Source organism: Raphanus sativus, chromosome 6, assembly GCF_000801105.2.
Source record: "Raphanus sativus cultivar WK10039 chromosome 6, ASM80110v3, whole genome shotgun sequence".
Lineage (NCBI taxonomy): Eukaryota > Viridiplantae > Streptophyta > Magnoliopsida > Brassicales > Brassicaceae > Raphanus > Raphanus sativus.
The window spans coordinates 6,102,497-6,116,240 of record NC_079516.1 but is presented as its reverse complement, the minus strand read 5'-3'; the positions used below and the strand labels follow the sequence as shown (position 1 = coordinate 6,116,240).

Sequence of the window (13,744 nt, the reverse complement as noted above, 5' to 3'; positions counted from 1 at the left end):
GATTCCAGGCATCGTTTGTTTTTAACGTGCTGCGGATCAATGGGAGTCATATTTGCGATCGAGGATTTGATTTTGATATTTGTTTGCAAATGCTATATTACAGGGATTCTTGTCTTTTGCGCCCCCCCCCCCCCCCCCCCACAAATAAACAATACCGGATCTTGTAAATTATGATCCGTTGAGTTTTTACTTAGCTTCAAATGAGCGCATGCGTCCAATGTCCCAGCTATGTATATATTGATTATTAAGTTTTGGAGTTCATCAAGCCAAAGACAACAATTTCAGCATATATATTTATTTGTATTTACTTTTAAAAATAAAAATGTGGAGGTTCAAGATCAATGTCCGTCTCACTTTGCTATGTCCACGACCAGCTCTATCGACTCCATGTCCATGACCAGTGTATATAATATATTTTTTTTTGATCAAAGACCAGTGTATATAATATATTCAGTAAAGCATGATGGATCCCTTGGAAGTTTATACACCAAGTGTAACTATGTGCAAACTTTAAAAGATTAAAAAAAGAATTGAGTTATTGTCTCCGGCCCACATTTTGAGAAAAGTCATCACGCGAATCGTAAAGGGCCAAAACCAAAAAACGTGGACGCACAGAAGCCGACAAGGGGAAAGCAGTCACATCGCAATTCAATAAGTTCAGTCCTCGTGGATCCATAGGCAGGCAGGACTGGACCATGCCCCCACAATCTTCACGTGAAAACGTCTTGTTCCTATAACACTCTCCAAAGCACTAACTGCGAGTGAGATGAAAAAAACGACAACACCAACGCTATATAAAATAAAACTACATCTACGTTTGATCCTATACGCAAATGCAAACGCACAAACTCCAAAGAACGTTATTTATGGTTGAAAATGTGAAAATATAAAATAAATAACATGTGATGCAAATCGTCGTGCTATAGTTTTCTTTATAGTCTTCGTAGGGGAATGATTATGTCACATTACTCAGTCTAAAAAGCAACGTAGCTTCTAATCTATTAACGTGGATAGTCTAAGTCTATGAAGATTCCTTTATGGTATCTACAACTTACAAGAACATGTTTCTATGTACAACAAACATTATAAAGAACCAAACAAGAAAGACTCTTGATCATCATGCATTTTAGATTAACTTTTTGTTATTTTGTTATTGCCATGTTACATGTAGTCTAGAGGATGATGATGATGATGAGAAAATTCTGTGTAAAACGCCATACACATTATTGAAAGTTACAACGTATATACAAGAACAAAACTTCATGCTGCTGAAACTTTTATTAAGCGTTGGAAAGTCAAATAAAGAACACATATATCCAATCATGGACACATACTGATCTCATCACTGGTCCCGTTTCAAAAGACGTCTAAACCACAAAGCAGACATCTTGGGATATCGCTTCAAGTCCTTGTAGTCAACGTACACAATTCCAAACCTAAACAAAAACAAAAGCATTAGTTTAGACTTACATACTATATATCAGAAAATAATCACATACACAAAATAAGATTCATTAATTAACTTCTATACCTTGAAGTATATCCAGATAACCATTCGAAATTATCAAGCAACGACCACGCAAAATATCCAGTTACATTGGCTCCATCGTCTACGGCCTTTTTAAGCTGCGTCAAGTAGTCTCTATAATACGTGATTCTTGTTGTGTCATTGACTCCTTGAGGTTGAGTAATGTTGCCCGCATCATCCATACCTATAAATATTATATTCTGATGTAACACTTTCACATTCCTATACATCTTGGAAATACAACAAAGAAAGATATTTGTTAATACCATTTTCGGAGAGAATCATAGTAGGGTTGCCATAATGTTCCTTAACGTACATCATGGCCTTGTACATTCCCCATGGTACGTTGTACAACCATTCTGAATGTGCCTATATCAAGTTAGATTAGTTCATAATCAGACACTAAGTAATTAGGAAGACTTAAGAAAATTCAAATGAAATCATTACTCACCCTTGGACCAATTGGCTTCCCATTCTTTGCAACTGCATGTGTAGAGATTAAGGTTTCTCAGTATTGCTACATATTAATTGTCACAATGCAATCTATGTACAAAAACTTATCATTTGCCAACGAACGTATATATATGAAAAAGAACGTACAGTTAAAAATGACGTTCCAATCTTGTTGATAGCCCAAATCCTTAGGGTTGGTTGTGGGACTTGGAGCGGACATGTAATAAGTCGTGTATTGGTTTATTCCCACAAAATCTATGGAACCTTTCACCATCTTCACTTCCTCCTCCGTGAATTCCGGAAGCCTCTCCTTCACTATGTCCTGCATCGTCTTTGGATACTCTCCATATACTATTGGGTGAATGAACCTTCGAAGAAAACACCCATTAAAAGGATACTTATATAAGCTCACCAAACTTTAACACGTCTAAAAGTTTGAACCATTACCATCCGAGATGGAAGTCTCTTGCTCTTTGAGCAGCATCATTGTCTGCTTCACTACTCGTAAGAGGCTCGAACCAAACGAAATCAAGAAGAATACCAATCCTTCCCTTTTGCTTCTCCTGAGAAGTTATATATCGGTTAAAATCAATAACCATCATATATACGTATTTGAAGAACCCTATAGAGTTACTATGTACCTGATAGTGTTGGCGGTATCTCTGGACGGCTGATGCATGCGCCAAGATAAGGTGATGTGCAACAATGTAAGGTTCAGTGGCAGAGTTTCCTTCAGTGCAGTTTCCAAAGGCTTTAGAGCATCTAGCCGGTGCGAAAATACCGTTATCATAACCTAAAGCAGCTACAACACGTGGCTCGTTGAATGTCATCCAGTTCTTGACTCTATCTCCAAATGTCTTGAAACAAAACTCAGCGTAATCCGCAAAATCATCCCTGTAGATGGCCTCGTTAGATCGAGAGCTTGGCAGAGGAGACTAGAGAAAAGAAGAGACTGGTGCTTACACAACTTGTCTACCAAGCAAGCCTTGGTACTTCTTTTCCAAAGCCAGAGGAAGGTCGTAGTGGTACAGATTCGCATACGGTGTAATCCCTAATCATTAATGTATACTCAAAAGATAAAATAATAGTAATCATGTCAAATGTCTATGGATGTGTTATACCTTTTTGGACCAAGTAATCGATCAATCTGTTGTAATAAGCAACTCCATTCCAGTTGACTTTACCGGTTCCCTCTGTGTTCATGAAGTTATGATAAAATCAATTTTAATCTCTAATATAAACAATGCATGTGATTACTTTTTTATGTATATGGACCCACTAGTACCAGGGAATATTCTGGACCATGAAATTGAAAATCTGTAAGCATCGAAGTTCAGTGTCTGCATCAAATCTACATCTTCCTGATATGATCATTTATTATGAACATTAAACATACTTATATAAACTAAAACCGTATGATTAGAAGAAAATCTCTCAGATTAAAGTCAGTGGTACGTACATTGTAACGGTGATACTGGTCAACTGTTAATTCAGCCGTGGCATTGTTAGCAATCTTGCCTGTGTTTTTTCACCAGTGGCCAAACAAAACAAAAAAAAAATCCAAATGGTTAAATATTAAGCAATTAAGTGAAACTATGAAAGGGTGATTAAAATTGATAATGATGATTAACCAGGAATCTTGACAAAGGCATCCCAGATGCTTGGGCCACGACCGTCTTGGTAGGTCTCGCCTTCGACCTGATATGCTGACGTGGCGGTTCCGAACACGAACCCCTCCGGAAAACTTTTTCTGTTAAGATCACCGGTGGCATCTCCGGACGGCGAAGATTGGCCGGAGAGCGAAGCAGAGAGGAGGAGGAAGAGGAGAAAAAGAATCATGAGAGAGGTGAATAAGGGACACTATCAAGATGTGACTGAGATCTGGAGAGGATCAATGTTGGTATTCACACTTATAATAGTGATGATAAAGGTTGATTAGTATTGTTAATTAATAAGGTTTGTTAATCAATTTATCAGATAATTATCTAAAAATATATATATGAATACTTATTTTCACAAAAAAATCATTATATTTGACAAAGATATGCAGACAAAAAGATTCGAACACACCGACACAGAATATAGAGAAAATGGAAAATATAAAATCTCACAGCCTCATTATTATCGTGCACTAAGTTTAAAAGTTTTTTTTTTGGTTTCAAAAGAAAAAAAGTTTAAACTTTTTCTTTTAATAAATGTTAAAATTAGTGTTCATCAATTTTTTGCTTTACATTGTGATATTACCACACACTAAGAATTTTTTTCTCTACTGCCAAACTAAAAAATCAGAGTACTCTCAAGCTTCTTTACCCAGTTCTTGGTCATGAGGCTCAGTCTATTCTAACATTCTTCTTCACCGTTTTATATTTCGATTACTGATCTAAAAAGATTTGATGTTCTTGAACCTTACAGTCGGCTAGAACTAGTTATTCTCAACAATTCATGAAGACTTTGATTCCTATAAATTCTCAGACTAAATAGGATTCATCATGTTATCGTACATCAGTTGGTATTAGAAAAAACTTTTTGCGATCATGGCACCAAGAAAACTTACATATGATCAACTCGAGGGTATATGTCTCATGCTAAAGACATTTACAGCTGGAATACAAGAAGCACTGCAAACCTCAATGGAAAACGCCTTGACAATCGCTCTACAAAATCAATGCAATCGGTGTGGAGTTGAATCTTAATGAGTGATTTTCATGGAGAGAACTTCAAAAGATGATAATTTATGTGAAGATTATAGAGAATTATCTGAGATCTAATATTTGGTGTTTATGATGATGAAGTTCCGATTCAAATTGAAGATGGAGTTAAAGATGAACATGTTCAAAAGAGCGTTTATGAAATTGATCTCACGTGGTGGAAGATGTGCAGCTTGAGGCAACAAAGGACGCTCACATCATTAACAAAGTTGATGAGAGGAGTTATCATCTCTTGTAGGCACTTGAGACAGAATCTTACGAGAAAATTAACAAAATTGACATGATGGATGATATGAGAAATCCATTGAATTCTAGTATTCTTGCAAGTCGGCGTCAGTTGATCAATAGTGACCCTTCATATCGAGGTTGTGCCAAATTTTTATTTACAAACCATCATCGAGAGATCAATAGAGAGCCAATGCACCAAGTGGCATCGACTACACTGCCTTTGGAATACTTTTCGAAAGTATACCACACAGCCTGACCCGAGTTTATAATATCTTCCGACTAATGCCAGGGGGTGGACCGATCATCTACTACGGACCACCATGTAAATCATTTAGGCCGAAGTGCAAGCCTAGACTGGCTAAGTAGGATAATTTAGTTCCCAAAAGGAATCATACCCATAACCGATTTGGTTATACACCAAACCCCCCCTCCCCAAAAAAAATTGTCACTAAACTACCACTACTTGGTTATAAATAAGGTTTTTATTTCGCTATATAAAGAAACGATATCTTGACTTGTGAAGATATATTTTATATTTTGATTATTAATCTAAAGAGTTTTGCTGTTCTTGAACTTTGCAATCTGCTAGAACTAGGTGTTTTCGATGATTTAAGAAGACTTTGATTCTTAGGGATTCTCATACTAGATAGGATTCATCAATAAACAATTAAAAAATCCACAATATTGCATTACTACTAGTTTTCAAACTCTTCAGATCTCAGCATATACAATAGAGTAGATTACGATCCCTTAAAAGCCAATTCAAAGCTGAGGCGCCGGAAACAACAAAATCTGCAACTTAGGATTCTGATCAAATATTTGACAGTTCCATCAGTCAGTTGGTAGCAACTATTCATGTCATCAAACGGTAAGCTTGTATTGTTCCACCATTTTATAAGCAACTATACACCAGGAACATTGTTGTAATAAATCCCAACCGAGTTGATACTACCATGTAGGGTTGGGCGTTCGGGTACCCATTCGGGTTTCGGTTCAGTCCATTCGGGTTTCGGATTTTCGGGGTCAAAGATTTTAACCCCATTCGGATATTTCTAAATTTCGGTTCGGGTTCGGTTCGGATCTTTGCGGGTTCGGTTCGGGTTCGGATAACCCATTTAAAATGTTTTTAAATTTTCAAAATTCATTATATACTTTAAATTTTCAAAATCTATAAGAAAGATAATATATTACATATAAATTTTCATAACATAAATGTCAAAATACCTTAATTTAACATATAAATTAGTTTTCTTTGAAATATTTGGATTAAAAATCAATAGATATTTAACTATTTTGGTGTTTTCAGTATACTTTACCTATTTTAAACATTTACTTTTGACTATTTGCATATATTTTCCGAATATTTTGGAAAACTTAAAGATATCTTATATATTTTTAATATTTTTAATATACATTATATATAAAAATAATGTATATATTAAGTATATAATTTATTTCGGATACATTCGGGTATCCAAAATACTTCGGTTCGGATCGGGTTCGGTTTCGGTTTTTTAAATACCGAAATTTTAAACCCGTTCGGATATCAAATGTTTTGTTTCTGCTAATGTCTCCATGGTAGTAGGGCTGGGCAAAAAATCCGAACCCGAAAAACCGAACCGAACCTGATCCAAAAAAGTAGCACCGAATCCGAACAGAAATTGATTAAATATCCGAACGGGTTTAAAATTTCGGTATTTAAAAAACCGAAACCGAACCCGATCCGAACCGAAGTATTTTGGATACCCGAATGTATCCGAAATAAGTTTGAGTTCTTAATTTTTGATATCCAGAACCTAAGTTTGAGTTCTTAATTTTTTCTCCCTTCTCTTTCCTCTTCTCTCCCTTCCATCTCTAGATTCAAAAAGCTTCAGATCTGATTTGCTCCGGTGCTCGGGGGCTCTGGTCTTCCGTCCGGCGCTCGCGTTAGCCCCGACACCGGAGGCTCCCCTTTCCTCCCTCTTCTCGTTTTCTTTTTGCTCTTCCGACAGATTCGTACTCCCTATCGCCTTGCTTGTCTCTCTGTGTTTGAAGCTTCCCAGAGACACCTTCGCTCGAGAGAAGCTCTATGTCTGGTGAGAGTCCTTTAGCCATGGAGTTACGGCGCGGTGGGTTCTGGCGGCGCTGTCGGAGGAGTCGGCGTTTTAGGGTTTTGGAGGCGGTCCCTTAAGCCGCTTCTAGAGTTGGCTGCGCGTGGAGGCGTGCGTCGGGCTTCTGTTCAGATCCGATCTTAGCTCTCTAGATCTGAGGTCCATGGTCTGCTCGTGGCGGCGAAGGCTGCGGTTCTTTCACCCTCTCCTTGGTGTCTTGGTAAGGGTGAGCTCTGTTTGACTTCGCCATTGGTGTTTCGGAGTTTTATCTAGCTCGATTGCGAGCTTAACCAAAGGCGGTGGTGTGTACCTCTGCTTGAGGTGGTGGTTCGTGGCAGTTCCTGCGGCGTGATGTCAGCGTTGGTCGTCTATGGCCGCTCTGAGACGCTGCTGTGACCTCCCTCCTTTCCGGTTGTTCTCTTCCCGGCTCGTGTTTCAAGAGCCGACCTTTGAAGCTTCGTCGACTGGTTTCCTTGGTCTTTGCTTGTGTGCTTTTTTTGGTTTGATTGCTCTGTTGTCACCGGTTGCAGTCTATGATAGTAGTAAGCTTACCGTTCTTAGGTTCTCTAAGACGGCGTTTGGCGATGATGCTCAAGGTTCCGTGTTGTCTGCGGATCTTGTCGGTATCATTGGTGGCTCCATCCGGTGTTTCGCACATCCCGATGCTGTGGCTTCCATTTGGTTTGCCCACAGTAGTGTTGTAGCACTAATGCTTATTTGCAGGTCTTCAAGCAGTTCATGTTCACGTGTAGCGGTCAATTCGTTCCCGTCTTCTTGTCTACCGCTATTGGTTAGGAGGTCTTCGTATCTCTAGGCCATTGCCGGTTAGGCGCTTTTGAAGATTGTATAGAGGGATTTCGAGCAATTTTCATTGGGTACGTGTTCTATTTCCTTGCTTCATCAGTGTCTGTGCTTAATGACGGTGACGGCTATAAGATCTCGAAAAGTTCATCGAGAGTCAGCTACTCTGGAGACGTCACGGAATTCCCGGCATCCGAAAGGAGAACCTCACATTCTTGTGGTCAACGTCTAAGGGGAGAACGGCTTTAGATTCCTAAGGATTTTAAAAACAACTTGGCGGATTGTGCCGGGTTTAGTGGGCGGGCGAAACCTTGTTGTAATACATTGAATTGGGAGCTTTTGTTCTGATCGAACTTGTAACCCGAACTGATTGCCCGTTTACGGGATGATTTTAATATAATTATTTAAAAAAAAAAAAAAAAAAAAAAGTTTGAGTTCTTAATATGAATAAAACAAACAGAGAAACGGAACAACAACACAGAAGATTTCTAACAAAAGGTACGAACCTTCTCTTTGAGGATCCATTTGAAATTTTGAATATAGTTCCTTCTTGGCACTTCAAACCCGAAATATCAAAATCTCTAACAAGGGAGAGAGCTAGTGCACGCAGATATGTCCATCTCATGTTAAGGCCCATCTTAGAAGTGAGCCTTGTGTTGAGGTTGGCAACTCGGGCCCATTAGCATGTGGAACAAATGGTTTTAATTGATGTTTGTTCATGGTTAATGCTGATATTGTCAAATCTCAGTGAGCATATGTTATCGGTTCATGTAAAACATTCAAACAATAGTTTATGATCTCTATACATTACTCCGCTAGGCTGAGGCCTTCCTATTTTCCAACCCAGAGAGAATAATAGCGATATGGATTTTCTGCAGCATACACATTTTTCTTTTCTTTTCATCTGCAGTTTCATTCCTTTTTTATTAGATGATGCATAAAATGTACTCGTGTGATCACTTTATTATATGTTTATGACCCAGAGATATGTATTATTAAATATATATTTATTTCAGCTACACACGTCTATAGATCAAATATTTGCCCACTACAGCCAAGCCTAAAGTTTTTGACAAAGTACTGGAGCACACACGTTTCCACCAAAACTATAGACCATGTAACATTTTCCATTGCAGAGTACGTAAACATGTGGATAATATGATATTCTATAGATGTTGATAAGAATACTATTGTCCAGATAGTATGATAGTAGCGTGATTCGTATTGTAGTCATTTGCTTCTTTGACTAGTTGGTTGTCGTGCGGTCTCTCTCTCTCGTCTTTTATTTGCCGCATTTTTGTCTGTTACTGTGTTTGACTTTGCTTAAATATGATTTGAGCACACGCACGCAGATATAACAGACAAACGCAGATAGATGTTGCATTGAAAGCGACTTGGCTAAGGTTAAGTTTTGGACCTTGAATGTCACCATTATTTGCTATATACACTGTGGTGAATGTGATAAATGTGATGTATTGTAGTTGTTGCGTTTGGATCGGTAAACATAAAGCGGCCAACAAAAGTAAACATTGGAAAGACTTTAAGGAATACGTTATGGTTAGATTCTGTCAAAATATAGTGGTTATGTTGGAAATTCTTTTTCTGCTCGCTATGTAGGTAAACTTGGTTTTTAGATTTCTTTCTTTTTCATTTGTTGATAATTTTGTGTGCAGTATACATGTTCGTTTTTCTTTAGTATACATGTTCGTTTTTTTTTGTTTTGACGACAAACGGCTATTCTATAGTATACATGTTCGTTATTTAGTAATCATATATCGATATCATATTTTATATATAAGTTAGTAAGATCATATATAGGTATCCATACGTAATTTTCATATACCGATATAAATTACATTGCTTATTCAATCGAGTTGACGGTTAATAAACATTCAGCTCTGCAGTGGAAATTTCAAAAGAAGACATTTTTTTGTATTTTTTCTATGTATTTAACAATGATGTCTCTGCATTTGTTAGTTATAGATTTGATCTTCAATTTTGGATGTTCAGCTTTAGATTTCTTTAAAAGTAGGAAGACATATGGTTGACTCCGATGTTAATAGGGTCATATAATTGTTTTACATAGAAAACCTTAGATGGTAAACTAATGCAGAAAGCAGGAACTGGATGCAGATACATACATGATACACCCAATATCTCTTTCTCAGGGTAAATTTACAAAAGAATGTTAGAAGTTCAGTGTATCCAACAATTAGCTTTCAGTTGATGCTCCCAGCATAATTTCTCTCTAATTTCGCCCATATTATCTCAGATTCTCAGCCAACCGGCGTAGTTATGCAAATTGCGAGCCACCCTTTATATTTGCTCATCAAACACTCTTTAATTGAGTTTTGTTACAGCCACCTACAAAATAGCAGTGGAGTTTATTACAAATGCGAGTCACCCTTTATAAATGCAACAATGCTTGTTACGCTTCCTCGCTTTATGTACGAGAAACAGAGTTGATAATTCTTGAATTTTTGAAAAGAAAATATCTCAATTCTTTGTTTTACAAAATTATTTTCACTGAAAATGAGGCGGGTCTTTTAGAAAATTTATGGCGGTCCATTTTTTAATTCGAGTACATTTGGATCGAAAATGCAGCCAAATGGTGAAAAGCCCAAATAAATAAAATAAAAACTAAAGAAACACAAATCTCAAAATATAAATACGAAAACAAGTCGACACGTCATCGATCCTCGTCAAAAACCATCGATTAAAAAACATCCAACGGTGAGATCGAGGTAATAGCATTCAACCCTATCATCTTCCCTTCGCATATCTCTATCCTCCACCTCTCTCTCAAACCTAACTCTTATCTCTTATATTTCTTCCCCCACATTTATATATTTTTCCACAAAACCAAAACAATTAAATCAAAAGAGAGGCAGAAAAGAAAGAAAAAAAAACCCTAAAAACTAAATCTCACCTGCCGCTGTCTCTTTTCTTTTTTTTTTTCTTTTCTTTCCTTTGGTTTCACTGTTTGTTCTGTCTCGATGGATCCATCTCTTTCCAGCGATCCTCACCGTCCTCAGTACTCTCCCTTCCCTCAATTCCCAACCTCAAACACCCCTTTCGTCTCCGCTCCGAATCTCCCCTTTTACGGTGCTCAACCGGTTAACCAAACGCCGTTCAATGTCTCCCAACCGCAACCGCAGACGCAAACGCAAACGCCTCCTTCTCAGCCAGCTCCTCCCTACTCTGAAGTAAGCTCTGATCCTTAAAAAAAGTCTTCACCTTTATGCTAAATCGAGACGACCCTTTTTATAAAGTGTTAACCTTTTTGTCTCTCTGTGTGTGTAGCTGATCGTGGAGGCGATTGCGCATTTGAACGAGCCAGAAGGATCGAGCAAGATGGCGATTTCGAGGTACATCGAGAGATCCAACCCTGTCTTACCCACAGCTCACCAGTCTCTCTTGGCTCACCATCTCAAGACGCTGAAGAACTGTGGCGTTCTCTCCATGGTGAAGAAGTCTTACAAGCTCGCCGCTTCCTCTTCCGCTCCCGAGAGCGTCGCCGTCGCTGCCGCCGCCGCCGCCGCGGGTCTCGCCGCTCCCAGATCTGAGACTCCTCCGAGCAACAACAACAACAACAACGCTGGATCTTTCGATCCCGCTGCCTCTGGCTCCGCTTCTCAGCCGCTGAAGCGAGGCCGTGGACGTCCTCCTAAGCCTAAGCCCGAAGTCTCATCGCTACAGCAACAACAACAGCTGATCAGTGCTCAGCCCAACGCCGTCCAGCTTAACGGACAGCCGAGCTGGGAGCATCCTGTAGCCAGTCCGGTTACAGATTCGGTGAAGAGAGGGCCTGGTCGTCCGAGGAAGGACGGATCTGCTCCGATCCCTCGGCCTGCGGGTTTGTCTGTGATCATGAAACGAAGAGGCAGGCCACCGGGTCGTAGAGCTGCTGGGAGACAGAGGAAGCCCTTGTCGGTCTCCTCTTCCGTCTCTGTGTTTCCTTACGTCGCTAACGGTGCTAGACGTCGTGGAAGGCCGAGGAGGGTCGACTCTGGTGGAGTCCCTGCCGTTGCTTCTCCAGCTGGTGGAGAAGCTGTTGCGCCAGGGATTAAGCGTGGACGAGGACGTCCACCGAAGATCGGTGGTGTTAAGAATAGGCTTATCACGAAGCCTAAGCGCGGACGTGGACGTCCCGTTGGTAGACCAAGAAAGGTAATGACTTTCTCATGATGTGTCCCTATGTGATCTTAGATTGAGGTATAAATTCACAGTATCCTATGTTAGTAGTACTGTGCATGATTGGCTCACTTCTCCGCCGTCAATTTAGGAATGCAAAAAGGTTCATACTTTATGTCAGTGTCGCTTTTGTCTGTTTTCGGGCGTGTAAGAAAAAAATCTAAACCTGTCTAGTTCCCAGATGTGTGTGTTTAATTATATTTGTGTCCCTCGCCTTTTAAATTATCCGTTTCTTTGATTTTTTCATTTGGATAATTAAGGACTTAAGTGGTAGGTAGTGTTTCGCTTTAGTATGATTATTAATCTTGTTAATGCTTTACTTAGTCAGTCTTAGTTCCTCATCTTCTTTTTAAGTTGAAACGTGTGTCAATTGATAGTAGTTTCAGTTAAGACTAGAAAGTGTTGTCTTTATTTAAACATTATTGTCTGTCTTGCATTTGCTGAACTTATATGTTACTTTTATTTCCTTTTTAATGAACTTAGAACCCATGGCCCGTGACGGGAACTAGTGGTGCAATAGAATCTGCCGCCTATGGAGAACTCAAGGCAAAGCTTGATCTCTGTGTAAGTCAAAAGTCTATTACTAATAATAAACAGTCTTGTGCCTTTTTTTATTTGATTCTTATGTTTTGGTTTTGTGTCTTCGAATGTTTCAGAATGAGAAAGCAAAAGAAATCCTGAATGTGTTGAACGCTGGTATTGCAAACAACGACAATCAAGCAGCGGTAGAAGCTGCAGAAAAGCTGAGAGGATTAATAACATTGTTGACGGTTGAGCAGCCACAAGCCGTGGTGGAAGAAGTGCAGCCAGAGGAGGCAGCACCACAGACTGATGAAGCTGAAGAACCACAAGGAGAGGCAGAGGGAGAGGGACATGAACAAGAAGGAGAAGGAGGAGAAGAAGAACAAGCCCCGACAGGCCAGACCCAGGTCCAGACAGATGCAGAGGCCATGCAAGAAGCTCTGTTCTGAAGAATAATATGATCTCACAAAAAAAAAACAGCCTAGACATTTAAGCCTTGGCGTTTGTGGCGGTTAGGAGGAGTGTTCTTTTTAGTATTTAGGTGTTGGATCCTATCTTTAATTAAAAAAAACCTATAAGGAATTTTAGTTTGTGGGAAGAAGAAAAACAAAGACTCTTTTGATGGGTGTTGTGTCAGTGTCACTAACTAAAACATTAAGAGGTTGATGTAAATTAGGGGATATTTCCAGTGCTGGATGTTTTCTCTGTTATGAATCTTTGTTTCTTCCTGTTCTGCTTTCGTTTTTTTTTTTCATATGTCACCACGAATAATTTCTTATTATGAAGTTTATTTTGCTTGTATCTTAAAATCATCAGAAGAAATAGCTACAGTTAGTTTAATCAACTAGTTAGCCACAAAATTTGAATGGATATAGAGATGATAATTATTTTTATAAAATTGTATATTACAAGATGATAAATCGTGTATGTAATATGCAAATCACATTTAACCATATACGGACATATAATGACTATGGATTTGTACAACATTTAGTAAACTTGACGGATATTTATATAATCAAGGGCAAATTCTTACCATCATCGTCCATGATCCATGATCTTAAAAACATTTACAACGTACAAAATTAGTAAAACAGAACCCTTTAAAGTTCACAGAAATCCCAAAAGCAAGTTGAAGAAAATCATAGAGATAAAGAGCAAATTTGAATCCCTTACTAAAGAACTAAAAAGCCCATATAAAAAGTGAATAAGCCCATACA

General features: G+C 38.7%; 2 protein-coding genes across 2 annotated transcripts; one reads left to right on the top strand and one right to left on the bottom strand.

Annotated features, from left to right (window-relative positions):
- Positions 1–1,189: 1,189 nt before the first annotated feature.
- Positions 1,190–3,934, bottom strand: LOC108806139 (beta-glucosidase 43). The gene is made up of 12 exons (XM_018578172.2): positions 3,613–3,934; positions 3,441–3,499; positions 3,267–3,342; positions 3,103–3,174; positions 2,945–3,032; positions 2,623–2,875; positions 2,429–2,544; positions 2,129–2,349; positions 1,980–2,011; positions 1,795–1,897; positions 1,532–1,712; positions 1,190–1,436 (listed from the first exon to the last, which is right to left on the bottom strand). Exons 1-12 carry the CDS (start codon positions 3,818–3,820, stop codon positions 1,343–1,345), a joined length of 1,503 nt encoding a protein of 500 aa, XP_018433674.1. The 5' UTR covers positions 3,821–3,934; the 3' UTR covers positions 1,190–1,342.
- Positions 3,935–10,444: 6,510 nt separating this feature from the next.
- Positions 10,445–13,253, top strand: LOC108812880 (uncharacterized). The gene is made up of 4 exons (XM_018585264.2): positions 10,445–11,014; positions 11,112–11,978; positions 12,486–12,566; positions 12,659–13,253. The coding sequence occupies exons 1-4, from the start codon at positions 10,805–10,807 to the stop codon at positions 12,971–12,973; spliced, it is 1,473 nt and encodes a 490-aa protein (XP_018440766.2). The 5' UTR covers positions 10,445–10,804; the 3' UTR covers positions 12,974–13,253.
- The last annotated feature ends 491 nt before the right edge of the window (positions 13,254–13,744 follow it).

Bases quoted from the DNA above. Each gene is read 5' to 3' on its own strand.
- LOC108806139 (XM_018578172.2), bottom strand. From the start codon at position 3,820: ATGATTCTTTTTCTCCTCTTCCTCCTCCTCTCTGCTTCGCTCTCCGGC. The intron at 3,343-3,440 runs GTACGTACCACT...TGATCATATCAG, and splicing joins ACCAGTATCACCGTTACAAT to GAAGATGTAGATTTGATGCA. The intron at 2,876-2,944 runs GTAAGCACCAGT...GGCCATCTACAG, and splicing joins TTGCTTGGTAGACAAGTTGT to GGATGATTTTGCGGATTACG.
- LOC108812880 (XM_018585264.2), top strand. From the start codon at position 10,805: ATGGATCCATCTCTTTCCAGCGATCCTCACCGTCCTCAGTACTCTCCC. The intron at 11,015-11,111 runs GTAAGCTCTGAT...CTGTGTGTGTAG, and splicing joins CAGCTCCTCCCTACTCTGAA to CTGATCGTGGAGGCGATTGC. The intron at 12,567-12,658 runs GTAAGTCAAAAG...CGAATGTTTCAG, and splicing joins AGGCAAAGCTTGATCTCTGT to AATGAGAAAGCAAAAGAAAT.